At 46.0% G+C, this 17,666-nt stretch overlaps 1 protein-coding gene across 5 annotated transcripts in view; it reads left to right on the top strand.

The window, feature by feature from the left end:
• Nucleotides 1-1,375: 1,375 nt before the first annotated feature.
• Nucleotides 1,376-17,666, top strand: part of SAMD12 (sterile alpha motif domain containing 12) — a 177,750-nt gene continuing 161,459 nt past the window's right edge. The window contains exon 1 of one of the 5 annotated variants that reach the window (XM_075085646.1): nucleotides 1,376-1,591. In XM_075085646.1, coding sequence (XP_074941747.1) covers nucleotides 1,579-1,591 — 13 coding nt within the window. In that variant the 5' untranslated portion in view covers nucleotides 1,376-1,578. The remainder of the gene's footprint in view (nucleotides 1,592-17,666) is intronic. The other 4 variants (XM_075085647.1, XM_075085648.1, XM_075085650.1 and 1 more) reach the window with 4 other exon arrangements.

Here is a 17,666-nt window from a genome sequence, read left to right as displayed (position 1 = left end):
GCACATGGGATCAGGTGCGTGATTGTACTGCACTTGGGAATCCCGGCATATCCCCTCCATCGTCATTACTTATAATGCACTGTGAGTACGCCTACCACTTTGCAAACATGTGAAAGACAAGGCTGCTGCTCCAGGGAGCTTGTATCTTGACTCATATACAACACAAAGGCTAATAGTTCAAATGCATATGAGAGCAAAGAACAAGCGAGGCCTTCAGGGCAAAGTTGGTAACAGAAGGCTTCAGGAAGGAGTTGGGCTTTAATACCGTTCTGTATAGGCTCTGCGTTTCCTCATAAAATAAATAACGAAGACCCCATTTTATTTTAATTACTTTAGATATTTCAGGAATGTCACAATTCCTGGGGTTTATGAAGACCTTATTCGCTTGCACGTTGTATGGTCCTGTACTCTAATTTGAACTCATGGAGATTTGCTTTGCAAAAATAACCTGCCATGAGTAACACCTATTAGCTGCAATAACCGCTGGTAACAAACAGAAAGAACACGTGAAAATGTTTTCATGCCCTGTCTGTATTTGCCCTTGTACTCGGTCCCTCCGCTGTTCCTCTCGATTTTAATGATGACATTGGTGAATGAAGGAACTCATAGACTCTTTCTGGATAGGCTATTATTTGATGATATATTTAAAACAAAACAAAACGAGTATTTTTAAAGGAGAAAAATATGTCAAACTTCTGAAATATCAAAATGAACCTGAAAAGGGTACAAACCCACAGCTGTTTTTTGGAGAGCAAACATTCCAGGACGGATCTTGAAGGTGCCAGGTTGCTCTGTGTAAGATTTTTTGCTGTAGTACAGGCTCTGTTACCGCATCCCTAATCGCCTTCCTTTCCTGGATTTTTTGGACAATCTGTCAGAGCTGGACGGGATAAAGATGGTGAAGGGAGACAGCCCGAGGGCCTCACTCCGGGGTGCGGCGCCGACGGCAAGTTCCCGATGTGTGCCCCTGTCGTCCCCTGCGGAGAGCCCCCAGCCGCCCTCGGGCGAGCAGCGGCCCGGGCTGACGCCCCAGCCCCGGGCGCCCTCGGGCTGGAGATCGCGGGGACCGAAACACCCCGCCTGATGTACCCTGTGCACCTGTGCAACGGGGGTTCCCGTCGGCGGGCTGCCCTGCCCCGCCCCGCCCCGCCCTCCCGCACCCCGCGGGGTCACCGTCCCTCAGCCTCCGACGCCCAACCGACGACCCCGGCCGCTGCCGGACCCCGCGCCGCTCCCGCGGCCCGGCAGGTGAAGGCGGAGGAGCCGGACGCGGCCGAGCCCGCCCCGAGGGGTGCGGGGTCTCTCGGGCCGCCGGGGGTGCGCGCCCACCGCCACCGGGGTGCGGCCCCGGGCCGGGCCGGCCGGGACTACATTTCCCAGGGTGCGGCGGAGCGGAGCGGAGTGGGGCGGCCCCGCCCGCTGTCAGCGGCAGCGCTGCAGGTTGATCGCGGCGGCTGCAGATGAGCCCAGCCCAGCCCAGCCCGCGCGCGGGCGGGCGGCGGCCGGGGCAGCAGCGGCAGCGGCGCCGCCGGGGCCGGGGCCGGGTCGGCGGCCGGCGCACTATGCGAGGCCGGGAGGATGGCGGTGGAAGGTAAGGGCTCCGCCGCGTCCCCTGCCCGCCGCCCCCGGGGTCTCCTCCCCTGTCTCCTCCCCCGGGCACTCACCTGCGCCGCGGCGGGGCCGGCCCGGCCCGGCTCGGCTCGGCTTGGCGGCGGGGGGGAGGACGGGGCCGTACCCGGCGGCGGGGCCTGAGGCGGCGGTGTTGGGGCCGCTCTGCCGCCCGCTGCACCGGCCTCGCCCGCGGGGTGCCCGGCCGCCCCCCTCGGCCCCGCCGCCCCCGGGCCAGGTGGCGCGGGGTCGGGCCGCCCGCCTGCGGGGCCGCCGGTGGCGTCGGCGTCGGCGGCTCCGGGGAGGCAGCGGGGTCTGCCCGCGCAGGCTGCGGCAGCCGGAGGCTTCGGTCCGGCAACTTCCCGGCGGGCCCGGAGGTGCCGCCTCTCCCGGCAGGGGCAGCAGACCTGCGCCGCCTCCCTCGGAGCGGCCCCGCTCCGCTCCGCTCTCCGGGCGCCTTCCTTTCCTTCCCTTCCGCGCCCCGCCGCCGCCACCGGCCTCCCGCAGGAGCCGAGCGCCGCCGTCCCTCGGTGCCGCCCAAACCCCCGACGTGGCCTGAGGCCGCGGTACCCACGAAGGTGAAGCAGCCGCCGGCGTGAGCGCGGAGCCGCCGGCGCCGGGCTGTGCTCGGCCCCCCGCTCCCCCTGAGGAGGTGCAGCAGCCCGGGGCCGGGCGATCCGTGAGGTGTTCGCGAGGTGCCCGGCTCCTGGGGAAGGCCTGTCAGCTGCGGTAGTGCCTGGCAAGAGCTGGAAAGGGGGACACTTTGCCGAGGTCTTCCAACAGATGCTGGGCTCCTGCGGTGGCCAGACGTTGGCAGCGTGTTCCCATTCTATGGGGCTTTCGGCAAGTTGGAGGGGAGATGTGACTAGGAGTGTGGGAAAAGGCAAATCCTCTTCCCTGCTGTCTGCTTCCAGAATTCACTTGGTTTTCTAGTGCTTTAGAACAAGGCGTTGAGAATCCTGGGATTTGTGTCCCATCTTGCTTTCTTCTGTACCCTTGGGAGAGTTTCAGAAGTCCACAGTGTGAAAGCCAGCTGTCTGACCCTTCTCTTACGCTTTATTTGGGGTATATTGGGTTTTTTGGGGTATTTCTCTTGAGACCACCTTGAGCTTTGTTTCTTAGATAGGCTGATATCTACAGTTCCATCAGAGACCACTTGCGCTATTGCTGAAAACCACGCTGAAGCTGTCTTCTGCTGAGTACCCAAGTCAGCAGTGCAAGTGATAGTCCAGCAAAAACTTGGGTTTACTGAAGGCAGCAGGCAGCTTAACATCCTTGAAAACCAGCTTCCTAGGCAAACTGAAACAAAGGTAAACAAACCCACTATGTCTCTCAAGGTGTCTGCGTACATCCAGAGATGTCCATCCTAAGCTGTAAGCCTCTTGATGAGTCAAACAGATTTCTTCGGCACAGGCTGCTTTACTGAATGGCTGGTTTGAAGACTGTAATGATGATATAAAGAAGGAAGGTAGTGGTCCTGAAGAAAAGCATTGCTTCTTTAGTGGCAAAAACTTAGCAACACGAGCTGGGCATGTGTGCCTGGTAGTGGGTAAGTAAATGAAACGGACTGCCATGCGCCAGATGGTTCGTATGCCAGCAGCAACCCCTATTCCAGTGTGCTCTTTGACGTCATCCTCCTTTATTCACTTGGAAGTCCTTCTCAGTCTTGACTGCTAGATCTTTTCAGGTCTGTAATAATTCCTGTCATATCTGCTGTGCCTTCCATGTGAGAATCTCTGAAGGCTTTGTAAATATTAATGAAGGAACACTCTGCTAAAGCTTTGGGAAGCAGTGCCTTTCCCTTCTCCTCAGACAGGATTTTTTTCTTTAACTCCTTTTTCCCATTTCCTTCCTTCAGGATGCATCCCTGCTATGGTCTCTCAGAACATGTTCTGCTTTCCTCCCATTTTGGGCTTTTCTCCCTCAACTTTCTTGCCTTTGCATAATTCGACTACCTTCATGCTAGCACAGCAAGATGACTACTTCTTCAGCACAGGTAGCCGTGTGGCTGTGACTACTCTGTGTGAATGCAGTGCATGCACACTTGGGGCCTCTTCTTATCCATCATTTTCTGTCAGAACTGCGTTTCTTTGTGTGACTGTTCTTAAAAGCATGGTTTTATCTTAATGCATCTTCTCCTGAACTGGAGCCCTGGGTGTGAGTCGTGTTCTTTTCACGAACTGTGACTTTTGGCAGGTAACATGGGGCATTACAGCTTCTGTTTGGGAAGGTGAGAGGCTACGTGTCCCTCCTGGCTCTGATCACCACAGCGTGTGGATCCTACTCGAGTTGAAAGTAAAGTTGCTGTTGAATCTTCTAAAGTGATAGTTTCACAGAAAAACGCCAATTTGCTGAACTCAAAATTTCTTGGACTCGGGAAACACAGACTGCTTTTGCTTCCCCCCCCCCCAGTTGTTTGATTTGTTAGTTTTCATTGGAAAAACATTTTCCTGGTTTGCTACTTGGGATCTCGAGAGCATAACTTGCCGTACGTCAGCTTTGGAAGCCTGGAAATAAGGAAAGCCCTGAAAACCTGGTTTAAGTTGAGGTTGTCTGGCCTTCCAGTCTCTGCAGTTGTTGGCTGGGAGCTTGGCTAGGATGGGCTTCCTAGGTCTTCAGACCTTTTTATAGAGTGTAGCAAGGCTTCTGAATGGCTGGGCCAACTGGCTTCTTGTGCGAACTCACAAGTGGCTGGCTCAGGGATGCAACTGGCAGGGAACGGAGAGGTCCCTGGGGCACAAGGGAACTATGGGTCCTGGAGCATGGGAGTTCCTGGACAGAGCCAACATCCGCTGCCCCACCAGCTCTGCCGCGGCTATTGTTCTGTGGAAACTACCCATTTGTCAGCCTCAGACATGAACCCAGAGACTCTCTGTTTCTCCTTTCAGAAATGCTCTGTGTGGCTAAAGTGAAATTATTTTGTAACTTCTAGTTTGTGGAGAATCTTTGAGAAATTCTGATTTAATTTTATCTAACAAACTGTTGAAATCATCCTGAAATTTGATTATTTTAGTGCTGTCTCAGCGTGGAGTGCAGGAGTTTAGTTATGCCAACAAATGTCCAGCAGTTTATTTAAGGAAAATATTCCAAACTTTTTACTGGGATAGCTGACAGCAATGAATTTGCAAATATGAAATAGGAATTTGGAGGCTACTACAGTTCCTTGCCAGTTATATATAATACACACCTGAGGGTCCCCAAAGAGATTATGTGGACTGGGAGGTCCTTTGGGCTGCGTAGTACCAGCGCTTCCTGATTCATGAAAGGATTGGTGTGTGTATGGGGAAAGTGAGTTTGCACTCCTTAATATGAGCCCATCTAGATGGGAACACTGCCAAGGTAAGTCTATTTTTAGACCTAACAGTTTTGACAATGTTCCTTTAAGTGGTGTGTTTTTCCCTCTAGTAAGAATGAAAGAACTAGGTCAGAGCCAGTAGAAAAAGGCTTTTGATCTCTGCAACAGTGTTCTCAATTTTTTTTTTATTTTTGCTCTTGTGCAAAGAGAGGAAGAGAGAAATGGTGATTTCTCCCTCCGCAGTGTTTAATGCACAGGCAGGTGAGAGACAGCACCCACCAGATGATGTATGCGCGCAGGTAATCCCACACAGTTCTGTCAGATCCCTTGCAGCTCCAACCTGTGGTGTCTTTGAGATTCCCAATGAAAAAAAGTGCTAATTATATCAGAGAGTTCTTTCACAGTAAGTGTTTAACAAAGTTTGGTCTAACGCCTTTCCTGCTGTGTATAGGCTTTGGAAAGCATATACATACGTTTGTCACTGGTCTTCCCCTGAAAGTTTAGGTAAACTTCTACCATCCTATGGCTCTTGCATAGTGGGTTTGTGCTATTGAGGCCCTGGATCTACCTATGGAGAATACTTTTTACTAAGAAGTGGAGTCTTGCTGACATAAAATGACAATGACTGTGGCTTTACCTCTTGGTAATCCTGAAGGGGACTAGAGACTCGAAGGAGGTTAGAGCATTCTGCGGTGTTGGCATTAAGGTTAACTGCTGCAAGACTGAAGTTATTTGCAGCCAGTAACCAACTTCTGTCAAAGTGATTCTCTGAATTTCAGCAATGTAACATACCTGGGTGGAAAGTCTTCAATGCCTAGCCAACTCCAGTGGATATTGAATGCTGCCATGTGTTTCCTTGGAGACTTGAGATATGGTGAGCTCATAAACTTGCTATGCTAACTCTGCCAGGAATGTTAATGCAAGTTCAGGACCATCCAAAGGACAGCTTTGAGGCAGGTTTCAGTGTAGGTAGCTAACATGCTATTTCAGGGTGTGCCCAAAAGTACAACTCTTCTGACAAGTATTCAGTTATTCAACTTTGCCTTATTCTTACACGCGCTCCAGGCTCCGACTAGGTGTCTCCACATCCCAGTTTCCAGGGAATCTGATCTAATGGATGGGTTTTCAGCACAAACAAACCCCATCATTCACAAATAGCTTGTGCTTCCATCAATGGTCTTGTTTTCTTCAATAGTTTCCAACCACTCCTTAGCTTGAGGGAATCGGATGTGTGGCTTGGAAAGAGCTGACAGTTGGAAACAGGGCTGAGATATGTGTCTACCTGTCCATTTGAAACTGTTACATCGGATCACAGCAGAGGAGGTGGAGTTTACACAGCACAGGGAAGAGGAAGACCTGAACTCCAGCCTTTGGTCTTGGCATTAGTTCTATATATTATGGAGTTACCGTTTATTGCAAAAGTGCATCAGCAATTATGGAACATAGGTCTTCTCCCATCCACATTCATGTGTCAACCTTCCTGGGCTGCAGCATCTATACTCTTCTTTCTTGCTCAGTAACAGCACAACTTCAGAAGGTGGGGCTTCCCTTCTTGACACACCACCACCACTCTCCCACCCCCTGCAGTGTGCATATGGCTTGGTGGCAGTGTGTGGTTCTCTGCTTTGAACCACTGCTTAGAGCTTTCCTATCTAGGTTGTTATATTTGAAAAAGTCACAGTACATTGTACCTGTCTTTAACAAGACAGATAGTCAGTGATCCCTCCCCAAAGGAATAATGTAGCTATCTAGGGCCAGGAGTCTGTTTTGGACTGCAAGTTCTCGTTTTGAACAGGTACGCTACGCTGCTCAGGCACTGTATAGGGAGACTGTGAGCTGAAGTTCAGAAAAGGCATTCCATTGTGGGAATTGGAAACCCCAAAATGAAGCTGTAGCGACAAAGAACGTTGCTGCACTGAAGTCTCTTTGGGCGTATTTAGACTGAGTGGGGAGTTGATACGATTGCAGGTTATGTGGCCATTTTCCCCGCCCTGCTTTTAGAAATGAACCCGGATTGGGCAGGAAATGTAGATACAGTATAGACTTGGTGTGTCACTGCATTTTCCTTGGATGAAATTTGGTTGGAGGATAAGAGTGTACCTGGAAACTCCGAAGTGATTTCAGGTCAACCAATTTAAATACAATTCTGTGAGCATTTGGCCTTATCCTTTAAAATACTTGGAAGGCTCAGAAGCTCCATGAGGACATTGATTAATTTAAATTGGCTGTTTCAGTGCAGTTGAATCCCATCGTAAGGATAAAACTTGTCAGGTGGTGGTGATGTATGGGCAAAGGGGAGGAACGGTGCTTTGAAAGTTCATGTGCTTCCTCCACTGAGAAGGCAAGTGAGCAAATGCAAGACTGAAACATTAGATGCCTTTCCTAACATACCACTGGAAAGTACTGAGAAAGTCTGTAGTGATGTTATAAGATCCCATGTTTACTGCTTAAATGGAAATTATAAAATAAAATCCTTCTTCAGGGGTTTTTTGTTTTGTTTTTTTTTTTTTCCCTTGAGATGTCCAAGCATGGCGGGTAACATCCAAGGAGGTTGTGTAGCTTTGTTCCTCTAGTTTACAACTTGGGGCAAGTGGTTTGGAGGCAGTCTCTTGTGTTTCCCAGTGTTGCTGTGTCACAAGGGTTGTGGCAGGAGAGCAGCCATGAGAAGCTCAGAGTAAGGCACTGTAGCCAGGTGGTGTCAGAGTTGCAGATTGGTGCAGGTTGCTCAGCTGATAACCATGGAGGGGTTTCTGTCCAAAACATCATCTGTGGAGGCTTGCTAGTGAGCGCAGAACTAGGTGTCTGGTGGATAGCACCAGAAGTTTTTGTTTCGCCTTTTGGACTCTGAAAGTGCTACAGCTAGTTTGCAGAGGTAGTAGACCTGTTGGAAGACTACTGCTCAGTGCACTGAGCATTGAGTTCTTATTCTTGTTAAATTCTGGGTTTTTTTTCAGTTGATACTGTGTCTTGTTCTGGTGCCAACTTTCTCTGCTGTCCTGGCTGAAACAGCTTTACCCTCTTGTGCCCTGTCCTGTCTCTCTTTTTGTCCAAACTGTATGATCTCTGAGGCAAGGACGCCTGTCTCTGAGCACAGGAGATACTCAGAGGCTGGGATTGAGCAATCCTGTTGTGGGTTATTTCTCATGAAGGCTGTTGCCTTTGAATGGATACAGGTATTTACCCTTGCAGATTAACAGTTGAACAACTCAGCCCTCAATAATGGGCCAGAATTTTCTCTTTAAGGAAGCAGAAAGTGGCCTGCAAATAGAGTAATTTTGAAGTCTTCTGAAACCATCTGCTTCGTGGTGGTCAAAATAACAAATGGGATCTCAGGAACTATGAGAAAGAGCTCAGAACAAGGCAAGAAACATCTTTGTTTCTCTATTATTGCGTATTGCTCTTGTACTTTGAACGGTCCCTGCAGTTTTGCTTGCCACGCCCCAAAAAAGGCATAGGACTGGAAAGACTACAGGAACAGAAAGAGTACAGCTGGGCAGAGACATGGTATGTTCTCTGAGGGCAGGTTACAAGGATTTGGATTCTTTAGCCTGGAAAAGAGATGAACATGGAGAGAATCATTAGAAATTAATGAATGGTTTGGAGAAGGTGAAAAAGGAACTAGTTTACAAGGCAGTGGCATAAAGGGCTAGACTTCTAGGCTGACCCAGCCTTATCACTTTTATGATAGTCTAGCTTGTCTGGTGTGTATCCAGAACAATTCTACTCACCACAACAGGTTGATTTGCATCAAGTAACTGAAAGGAGAATTTGGCCAGGCTGACATCAGAACACAGAGGAGATGAAAAACCGGGTACCGAGCTATAAAAACGTTAACAGGCAGGGTTGTGATGTATAAGATATGTAGCTCTTATTTTTTCTCCAGTATATAAGAACTGATACTGCTCTGTAGTGGGAGTATCTCTGTTCTTACAGTATGTCTGCTATGTCAGGTTGATGGCATTGGATGGGAACGAGGAGCCCCCCACATTAGGCTGCAGCTGCAGAAATGCCATCCTGGAAAATAGTTCCCCCCAGGAGGTAGGGTTGGAAGCTGCTGTACTTCCCTGCATAAACGAGGTGAAATATGGTCTGAGACTGACCTTCAGGAGAGCCTGAAGCAGATCATATATACAGATCACACCCTTAGTAGCTTCTGCCTTGAGTAGGTTTTATGTTCACTCACCTTTGCAGAGCGTCTTCTTTGTCTCTCCAGAAGTGTCCTGTGGCAGAAGGACTCCGAAGAGAATGATGAGGGAGTTGCTGTCAGTAGCTGCAGGTTCTCTGTGGAGCATGAGCTAAATTGGCATTAAAGAGCAGGTTCTTTACTTGGAACAGCAAGAGTTCACCCTAATAGGTGCTGCTCCTGGATGAAGCAAGCAGGTGGGGCAGGGGGACAGAAGTGAACTCTGCATTCAGTTACAGGACCTATTGTGCTTGCGGTGGGTACGTGACTGAATGGGAAAAGGGTGTAAGGAAGACGTTTGGCATGGGTTGTAAGGTGTCTTTATAGAGATGGGTAGGACTGCGCTATAATGTGGAACCTTGCTAGCTCATACTCTTCGGCTGAACATTCAGATCATTACTTCTCTCCATTCCCTTGCTCATTCGCTCTCCTCTGCCCTGTTTTTTGTGGATTTTGTGGATTTTGTTTTTGAGGGGAGTTTAGTTGAGTCGATTTATTTCACTGCAAATAACCTAGTAAAAGCAAGAAAGACTTTTAATAATGCTGTTTCAGAAACATAAAGAAAGAAGAATTGTAATGTGTGTAAATAGAAGCTTTCTCCTGGATTTTCCTCTAGCAAAATAATTGCATGCTCTCAGCTAACAGTTTGTCGCTACACAAATTGGCGTGGGTACTAGAGTGAGTAGGATACAGTGGTATGAGTAAGCAGTAGGAGGTGAAGAATTTTACTGGGGGAACGAAAGACAGCATTTCCAGGCTCTTCAGTTAAATGTGCAAGGGAAGGGATAGCCTCAAACAATGATAAAGGAGGTAACTTTTAGGCAGTTGAGAGAAAACCAGGACTGAAACCAGAAGTCAACTGCCAGATTGCAAACTAGTTATGCTAGTGAGAATGAATAAATTTTCTTTGCATATTGCATATTTGCATATTTTTCTTTGCATTTTGTGCATCATTCATGGGACAAGAAATAACGCCTATTTCCACAGGTGAATTGCAGCCATTTCTGTGTCACACATTCAGCAGACACCAGCTTTCATGAGTAGGGCAAAGGCAGAGATCTGTGGTGCATGTCTGGGACAGTGTACCTCCAATGCTGTAATAAAGACTTAACTGGTGTGTGTCTGAGCTGCTCTTTGTATGCTGGATAGGCCCACTAGTGTTTAGCAATGGTTTCTGATGTAATGGTGGCTCATTGTAGAATTGAATAGTAGTGCTATCAGGATGTGAGATGAGGCATTCTTAGAAATGTAATTTGCAGTGGAGCATGACTAGCTAATCTCCTAAGAAGTGATGGCAAGACAAGTTTCTTCCAGGAAAAGTGGAAGTAATGAAGACGTGTTTCTTACCCAGGTGTGTTCTTTATCTTTTCTATCTACTTCCTCTCCATATTCACTGTGAAATCCTCAGAGGGCAGCATTGGTACCTAGTTTGCCAAAAGTTTGCCAAAGTCAGTTGGTGACTGACAATTGCAATAGATGGTGGATACTTCTCCTTCAGAGAGAACATTATTTTAGGTCTCTTCCTGTCTGTTTACCCACTGATTTTTTTGTTGTTGTTGTGTTTGTTTTTCAACTTATTCTTCATATCTCCTGTAGTACCCTCTTTGGTTGCAAGTCTGTGCATCTCAAACCTGAAATCCAGAGGAATTGTTTCACTTTTCAGGAGAAGCTTTGTAGATGCTTGCACAAGCCCTCTTTTTAACAGAGGATGAAATTAATTTGCAAAATAAATTACCAACTACTTTGTACTGTAATCCATTGCTCAAATTATTTTCCTGTATACATATGATGCATGTTACTGACCTTTATTACTTTGTTCTCTAAGATCCATTTTGCTCTGAGCTAAATGCATATCTTACTAGTCCCCTTCTTTGCCAGTATTCATTCTCCTTCCTTTATACCTGTGCAGAATTTGTGATAGACTTTGCCTTATTCACTGAATTGGTCCATTTTTCAGTGAGCCTCTCTGTTGCCAGTGTGAGTTCAAGAGCTGTTTGTACCAACAGTACATTTATTAAAATGGAATGAGAAAATGCTTCAGAAATAATTTGGCTGCCCAGTCATCATGCCTGCTTTTTGTCATGGAATCCTGTTGCTGTTACAAAGGCAGAACTTGCATTGCTGAGGCTCCAGGGTCTATCTAGCATAGTGATAATGTGCAGTCTGTCTCCTGAAGAGCAGGTGTAACAGAAACTGTCTTTTTGTTTACAGCATTTGCTAAAGTCTACGAGATGAGGGATGGGAAGTGGATATTGCCATATATAAAATACTTAGTTTCCAGTAGGAAAATTGTCAAAAATGCACAATTAAATTTCTTAGCCGAGTAAACTTAAGTGCATACATATCCTGGTGGGATGAGGATCTTAAAAGGCAAACTTAACCCCTACAAGGAGAGGATTTCTTATTCTGGGCTTAGTGTTTCTGTTCTGTAGACAACTAAGGAATCTTTCTTCTCTCTATACACACAAGATTTGCATGGCCTTCAACCAAAATATGAGTTTAGTTTGATTCCATATGAAACTCCTAAGTTACTCATTCTGATTTCTTGATGTATTTCTGATGCTGCACAAGACTCATTACCATCAACTGCCTCTTAACAGCTGAGGTGTGTGTGAGAGATGTATGTGAGACAATCTACTACACACCACGTTTTTTCTCTTTCTGTGTTTGACTTTAATTTTGGGCATTTTTCTCCTTGTTTCTGGAGTGAGCAAATGGCTTGTAGTAGTAGTTGGCTTGGTACCGTGGGATGACTACCCAGTTGCCCATCTAGAGAGGTTCAGAGATGGCTGCATCAGGAGCGCAGTTACTTTAAATTTTGCCTTGCTGATGATAATTCTAAAGGGGTAAAAAAGTCAAAAGCCCCATAATTTACAATTACAAGCTAAAATTAACACCTATCCTCTGAATGCTTTATTCCTTTCTGCTTCTATCCTTGTCCTACACCTGTCTCCCCTTTGCTCTGCCCTCCCTGACCTGGTTCAATGTCCACTACCTTGCTGTAGAGCTGTCTCTTCTCTTGCTCTCCAAGATACCTCCCAGCTGGAGGGTATGTCCCACTGCTTGGACATACTCTTGATTGTAAAATTCATCTCTTGCAAGGAGTTTATCGTTTGTTAAATTGATTAATCCAGTAGATGATTAATAGTCATGATAAAGAGAGGCTAGAAAGACAAGCAACTCTCTGGATGGACTTGATGGTACAGCAGTGTGCTGCTGTGTCTCCGAAGCCTTGCTGTCTTTGTCTGTCTGAGCTTTGAACTCAAATCTACGGGTACAGCTTATCAGTAGCAGCAGTTTACAAAGCACCCCACAGCTCAGCGCTGGTCTGGCTTTTGGCACAGCCTATTTGTAATCGCTTAATGCAGATTTGTTGATGCTGACCAACAGAAACAGACAGCTAGACACCAATATTACTTCAGCTAAATACTTTGATTTCAGCCTTAGTGGAAGTTTCTGATAAATTCATATTATCTGCACCGCAGTAGAAAAGGTCCTGACTGATTTGGTGGGCTGCTTGCTCTGTGTGAGTGCTGCTGATTTAGTGGCCATTAGATAGGCAGATTCGAGAAACAGAGCAGGCAAAATCTTGAAGCTACTTCCTCAGCAGGATGCCAGCATTATTTACTAGGTGGCAACATAACCAGCAGGTTGCATTCATGTGAAACTTTGCAGTTTTAGCTGGTCCAAAGTGATGGTTTGAGGGAACTGGGCTGATTTACATTAGCTGGAGATAGGACTGAGGGTGGCAGAGCAGTGGCTGCTCAGGGAGGCTGTGGAGTCTCCTTCTCTGGAGACATTCAAACCCTGCCTGGACACGATTCTGTGTGCCTGCTCAAGCAGCGGGGCTGGACAAGATGATCTCCAGAGGTCCCTTCCAACCCCTACCATTCTGTGATTCTGTGAGAAGTAATTCCTATAGGCAAAAGCCAGACAGTTTCTCAAAACTAGAAACTGACTGATAAGGCAGGTGGACCATCGATAGGAGTTATAGAAGCTGATTACTGTGGAAAAACTTTCTGCCAAATAAAGTAGTTAAAATAATAATAAATTTTATGGTACAAATTAAGGTCCTCTTTATTAGCAGTTTTTAATCTCGTTTTTTAGTATTGTAGAAGTGGTACTATCTGCTCAGGTCAGACATAACATGGGATTATTTAAAAGATTTTTCTAGGGATATTCAGAGTTACTAATGAAGTACAAACTTCTGGAAATATGGGAAGGGCTTCGCAGCGCAGATGCTTCTTGCTCATTTGGTCAGTGTGAGCAGCCATCTCAATCTGGAACTAAATCTCAATGTTCTCGGTACAAATATCTCCTCTCTGAACAACGCAGTTAATGCGGGTTGTGAATGATGGCAAGCAAAAAGCCCTAGGGATGTTGTTTGACTACTTGGTATTGAAATGCAGCATCTGGAGGCGTGTAGATGTCCTGAAAGTGCTGACTGCAGAATTTGATGATGTTGGAGGTTTGATTTGCTTTTGGCAAAGAACTGGGTAGAGATGGAAGAAACAGGTCCAGTGAGAGCTGTTGTTTAAATGTCTTGTAGGATCTCCTTGCCTGGAAATAGCTGTTAAATCTTCATGACCTTCATGAAGACTTGAGACAACTGAAAAGATATTTGGACCCTTTTTGTAAGGTTCCTTCTATGTCCAGCCTGAGTTTGTTAATAATCCAGCTGTATGGACTAACTTCTGTGTTTTTCAACAGTGTGGCATTTTACGGTAGGAGTAGCAGGTGGATTGTATGGACTTACCTCTTAGCGTTGTGCAGCTAAGTCTGTGGCATGAATATATAAAATGGAGCTTGCATATTTGCCATTATTTGACACATGAAAGTTTTCTAAGGATTGTTAGAGGCTGGATGGGTATCTCCTGTGCCTGCTTTTTGTCTCCAAATAGCAAAAGCTAGCATATGACTGTGATGCACACAGAACAGGGCAGATGAGTAAGAAGATGCTATTTTTACTTGATTGCTTTTCAGAATAGAGCAATTGTTATTGCATGTAACTCAAGTACTTGCCAAATATGCTTTAATGTAGCTTTAATTGATCTGCTTAAAATTTTAAGCAGCCAGCAGTATTCCCACTGAAACAAGTAGTTATGAAACGTTTGACACTGTAGGCAGTAGAGAGCACAGAGGTAGCGATTGATCATAGATTTGATCTGCTAAGCCTTGAGCCTACAGATGGAGAGACAAAGATTTTCCATCTGTCCATGCAAAACTTCGGATAAATCAAGGCTGTGTTTTGAAGAGTGCCTTCAGGCTTTTCTCAAGACAGGATTCACAGAATACCCTCTAGTAAAGTGCAAGCCTTGCCCCCAGATGCCAGTAACTTACTATGGCTCTTGGTGACTTTTGTGTACCATCAAGCCTGCTCAGACAAGCTGTCTCTTGGCTGCTTGCCATCTGGGAGGGAGGTAGTGAGGGGAGCAGAGCATTCACGTTGCCCTGTGAGCTCTCCTTTCGAACTGCATACGCGTGCCATAAGGGATCTGCGTGGGCACAGAGCTTGGCTCTCACATATCAGCTTCTGTGGGGCAACAAATTCTCTTTCTCAGTATACGTGGAAAGAACTTGGGTTTGTGTCCTAGCATGTGGAAAAAATACACTGTGTATTGCATTAATTTTGTTCCTCTCCTGGTTTTTTAAGACACGTGGTCATTTTTCCACTGCGGCTGCTCCACTTACTATTTTCTCGCAGAGTTTTTGACTCTCATAACTTGGCAGATCTCAGCAGTCTTCAAAGTTCTGGAAAAGTGGATATTTTACTGTAGATTCAGCTCTACCATTGAGCTAGGCATACAAGAGTACATAAGTGCCTTTATTTTAAATAATAGTCTGTTTTGTAAATGTAATCTGTGGATCTGTGTTATTTTGTCTGCCAGTACCATTTGTCATGTACTTGTTGCTGTGCAGTCGGAGCTGTACAGAACATCCACCCAAAAGAAAACAAGTTCCCACCACAGAAAGCTTTCAATCCAAGTTAAGTGACAATAGTTGGGAAGCATGAAGAGAGACATGGCATTAAACAGCTGTTAGGTGGGGTTTTCAGTAGGGAAAGGAGAATTCATGTGCTCTGAAACTGGATGAAGAGTTGTATTACTGAGACAAATGGATGATATATGAATAATGAGGTTGTATGGAAGAATATTGGAAGAGATTCTGTTTCAAAATCTAATAATACTGCTGATACCTAGTATCAGCATATTACTACTATCAGCTGATTTGGAGGTACTGTTTGGTGTCTTGATGGACTTTTAAAGTCTGAGAATGATGGGGTGGATTTAATTCAGTAGAGTGTAGAGGTGCTGAGGCAGTAGGGATATAGTTAAAGTGACAGTGTGGGAAAACAGTCTGAATGCAGAAGGTTGGGTCAGCTAGTGTTAGCTAATACCAGGGTAATGACAAGTTAGAGCCTGAACAAGTATTTTAGCAAGAAACAGCTTTGTAGGTAGAATCTTTTCCAGATGAATTCCATTAAGTCCTGAAGGAGATTTAAGAAGAGTCAGCTAAGAGGGTCAGAGCAGCTGGGTTGTGATAAAGTTGGTGATTTGTGATTCTTTTCTAAGAGCTGCTTAGACTCAGTTCTACAGGATGTTAACCCTGGGTGCTGACAGCCCCCCAGCTCCTTTAGTTTTGCGTAGTCAATCCTGAGTTTAGAGCTGGTCTTCTCTAGCTAAAATTATGTAAGGTGCTGATTTAAGAAGAGAATATGTTGTTCTTGAACAAACCTTGGCCTCTTTCCCTGGTTTTAACAAATCTTGAAAAGGAGCAATTGTGGAGGTAAGAACTCCACTTGTCTGCCGGAGATGGAAATTTGTATTTCTGTGTGATAGCAGGAAATAAGACCCATGCAAGCAAATATTCTTTCTTTTCACCCTCCATGTAGCTGAGAGTTGGAGGCAGCACTAGGGGAAAACAATAGAGCTGGCTACCTGAAGATGGCTCATGACAAAGAGAGATTAGCTTTGCCAAATGACCGAGATACTTATCCTCACCTCTGCTTTTATTCCTCCTGCCCGTCAGTCTGCCTTCTCCCCATGCTGAGGCTCTTGTTCTAGGTGTGTCTTCCTTAAGAGATTCAGTCCAGGGGTATGGTAAGCCGAGACTGTGATGGGGGTGAAGGAGAGAGATGAATGTTTTCCCTCTACCCCTAGGAAAAGTTGTCTTCCCCCCCTCCAATATCAGCAACTTCAGAAAAGTCTTTCCTGAGGCAGCCTGAGTTTCTTTTAACCAGTCATCTCTTTTCAATAAAAAGGTAATGGGCATGTATGTAATTGCTAGTAGCCTCTCCAATTTTTTTCTCTTTTGTAACCTGAAGGAGCCCTATATAAAGCATTGCTGAAACAGCACTAACATTCATTACCCTTGAAAGAATGATGGGCTAAGAGTCAAGCAGCATCTTGCCATGTGATTTATTTCTTTTTTTAAGCCATCCAGGTGATGCTTTTGCTAATGTGTTATCAGAAATCTGGATCATTTGCTCCCTGCAATGCCTGGTAAATCAGTGCTGTAACCCAGAAGGCTTTCCTTGTCCATCCATCCCCTACCACCCTCCTCTGTAATCTGTATTGTTTGGGGGCACTGGGAAGGGAGGAGCTGCAATCCACAGGAAGCTTGCTGCTGGCAGTGTTTCCCAGGCAGTGTTAAGTCCCACTGTGCTTTGTGATTTCTCTCAAGTGAGCACTGGAAGGGGGTTGACAGCCAAAATTTGCCTGTTTCTGGATGCTGCTGAGGTGTGTTAGTGTTTCAAAGGTGTATGCAAGAGTCTTTCTATTCAGCTAGGTAAGGTGATTGCAGAAGATAGTTGGAGAGATTTTTATGGACTGCATTCCACAGCGGTGAAAAAGGCTTGGTAATTTCCAGCCCTTGCTGGAGCAGGGTGTGCTGGGAGTACTTCCACTTTTTTGTGAAGGAGGGAATTAGTTCGGATACTAACAGAACAGTTTCCGTCCTCATTGGGCTTCAAAAAAGTCTGTCTTGATGGATCACATCCGTCTTTTCTGTGGTCTGGAGGATAAGCAAAGTAGTCATTAGTTATTGTTTCTTTCAGGTAGGTTAAAATGATCTAGAGGAGATAGATAATAATAGGTGGATATGATCTAGGATAGAGAGATAATTTTTTTGTCTCTTAAGACACACTGATGTAATTATAAACCACAAAATAATCTATCCTTGAAACCTCCCATGGGAACTTAAAAGCCCCAAAGACTCCCTTCATCATAACAACTTGGCAGGTTCTAGGTACCTCCCCATAATCGCCATACAGCTGGAGCAGGTGAAGCCTGTTACCTTCACTGCAGAAGTAAAAAGGATCCTGCATTTTCTCTGACACAGAAAGAGGTCCTGCAAGGGAAAAAAATCAAGCAGCAGCTGTGTTCAAATTCAGTTCCATTGCAGTCTTGTAGCCATGACAAAACCAATATCCAGGAAGGAGTAGGTATGGAGTTTACCTAGAAATAAAGGACTCAAAAGATAAGAAATTCCTCTACTAACTTGATTAAAGTTTAAGTATTTGTTCTGAATTTTCTCAGTGGTGTAGCTGGGAATACCGGTAGGAGGAAGGGAGCGACTTGA

This window comes from Phalacrocorax aristotelis, chromosome 2 (genome assembly GCF_949628215.1).
Source record: "Phalacrocorax aristotelis chromosome 2, bGulAri2.1, whole genome shotgun sequence".
In the NCBI taxonomy this organism is placed as follows: Eukaryota; Metazoa; Chordata; class Aves; order Suliformes; family Phalacrocoracidae; genus Phalacrocorax; species Phalacrocorax aristotelis.
The sequence above is the reverse complement of the archived record's forward strand: the minus strand, read 5'-3'. Positions and strand labels throughout refer to the sequence as shown.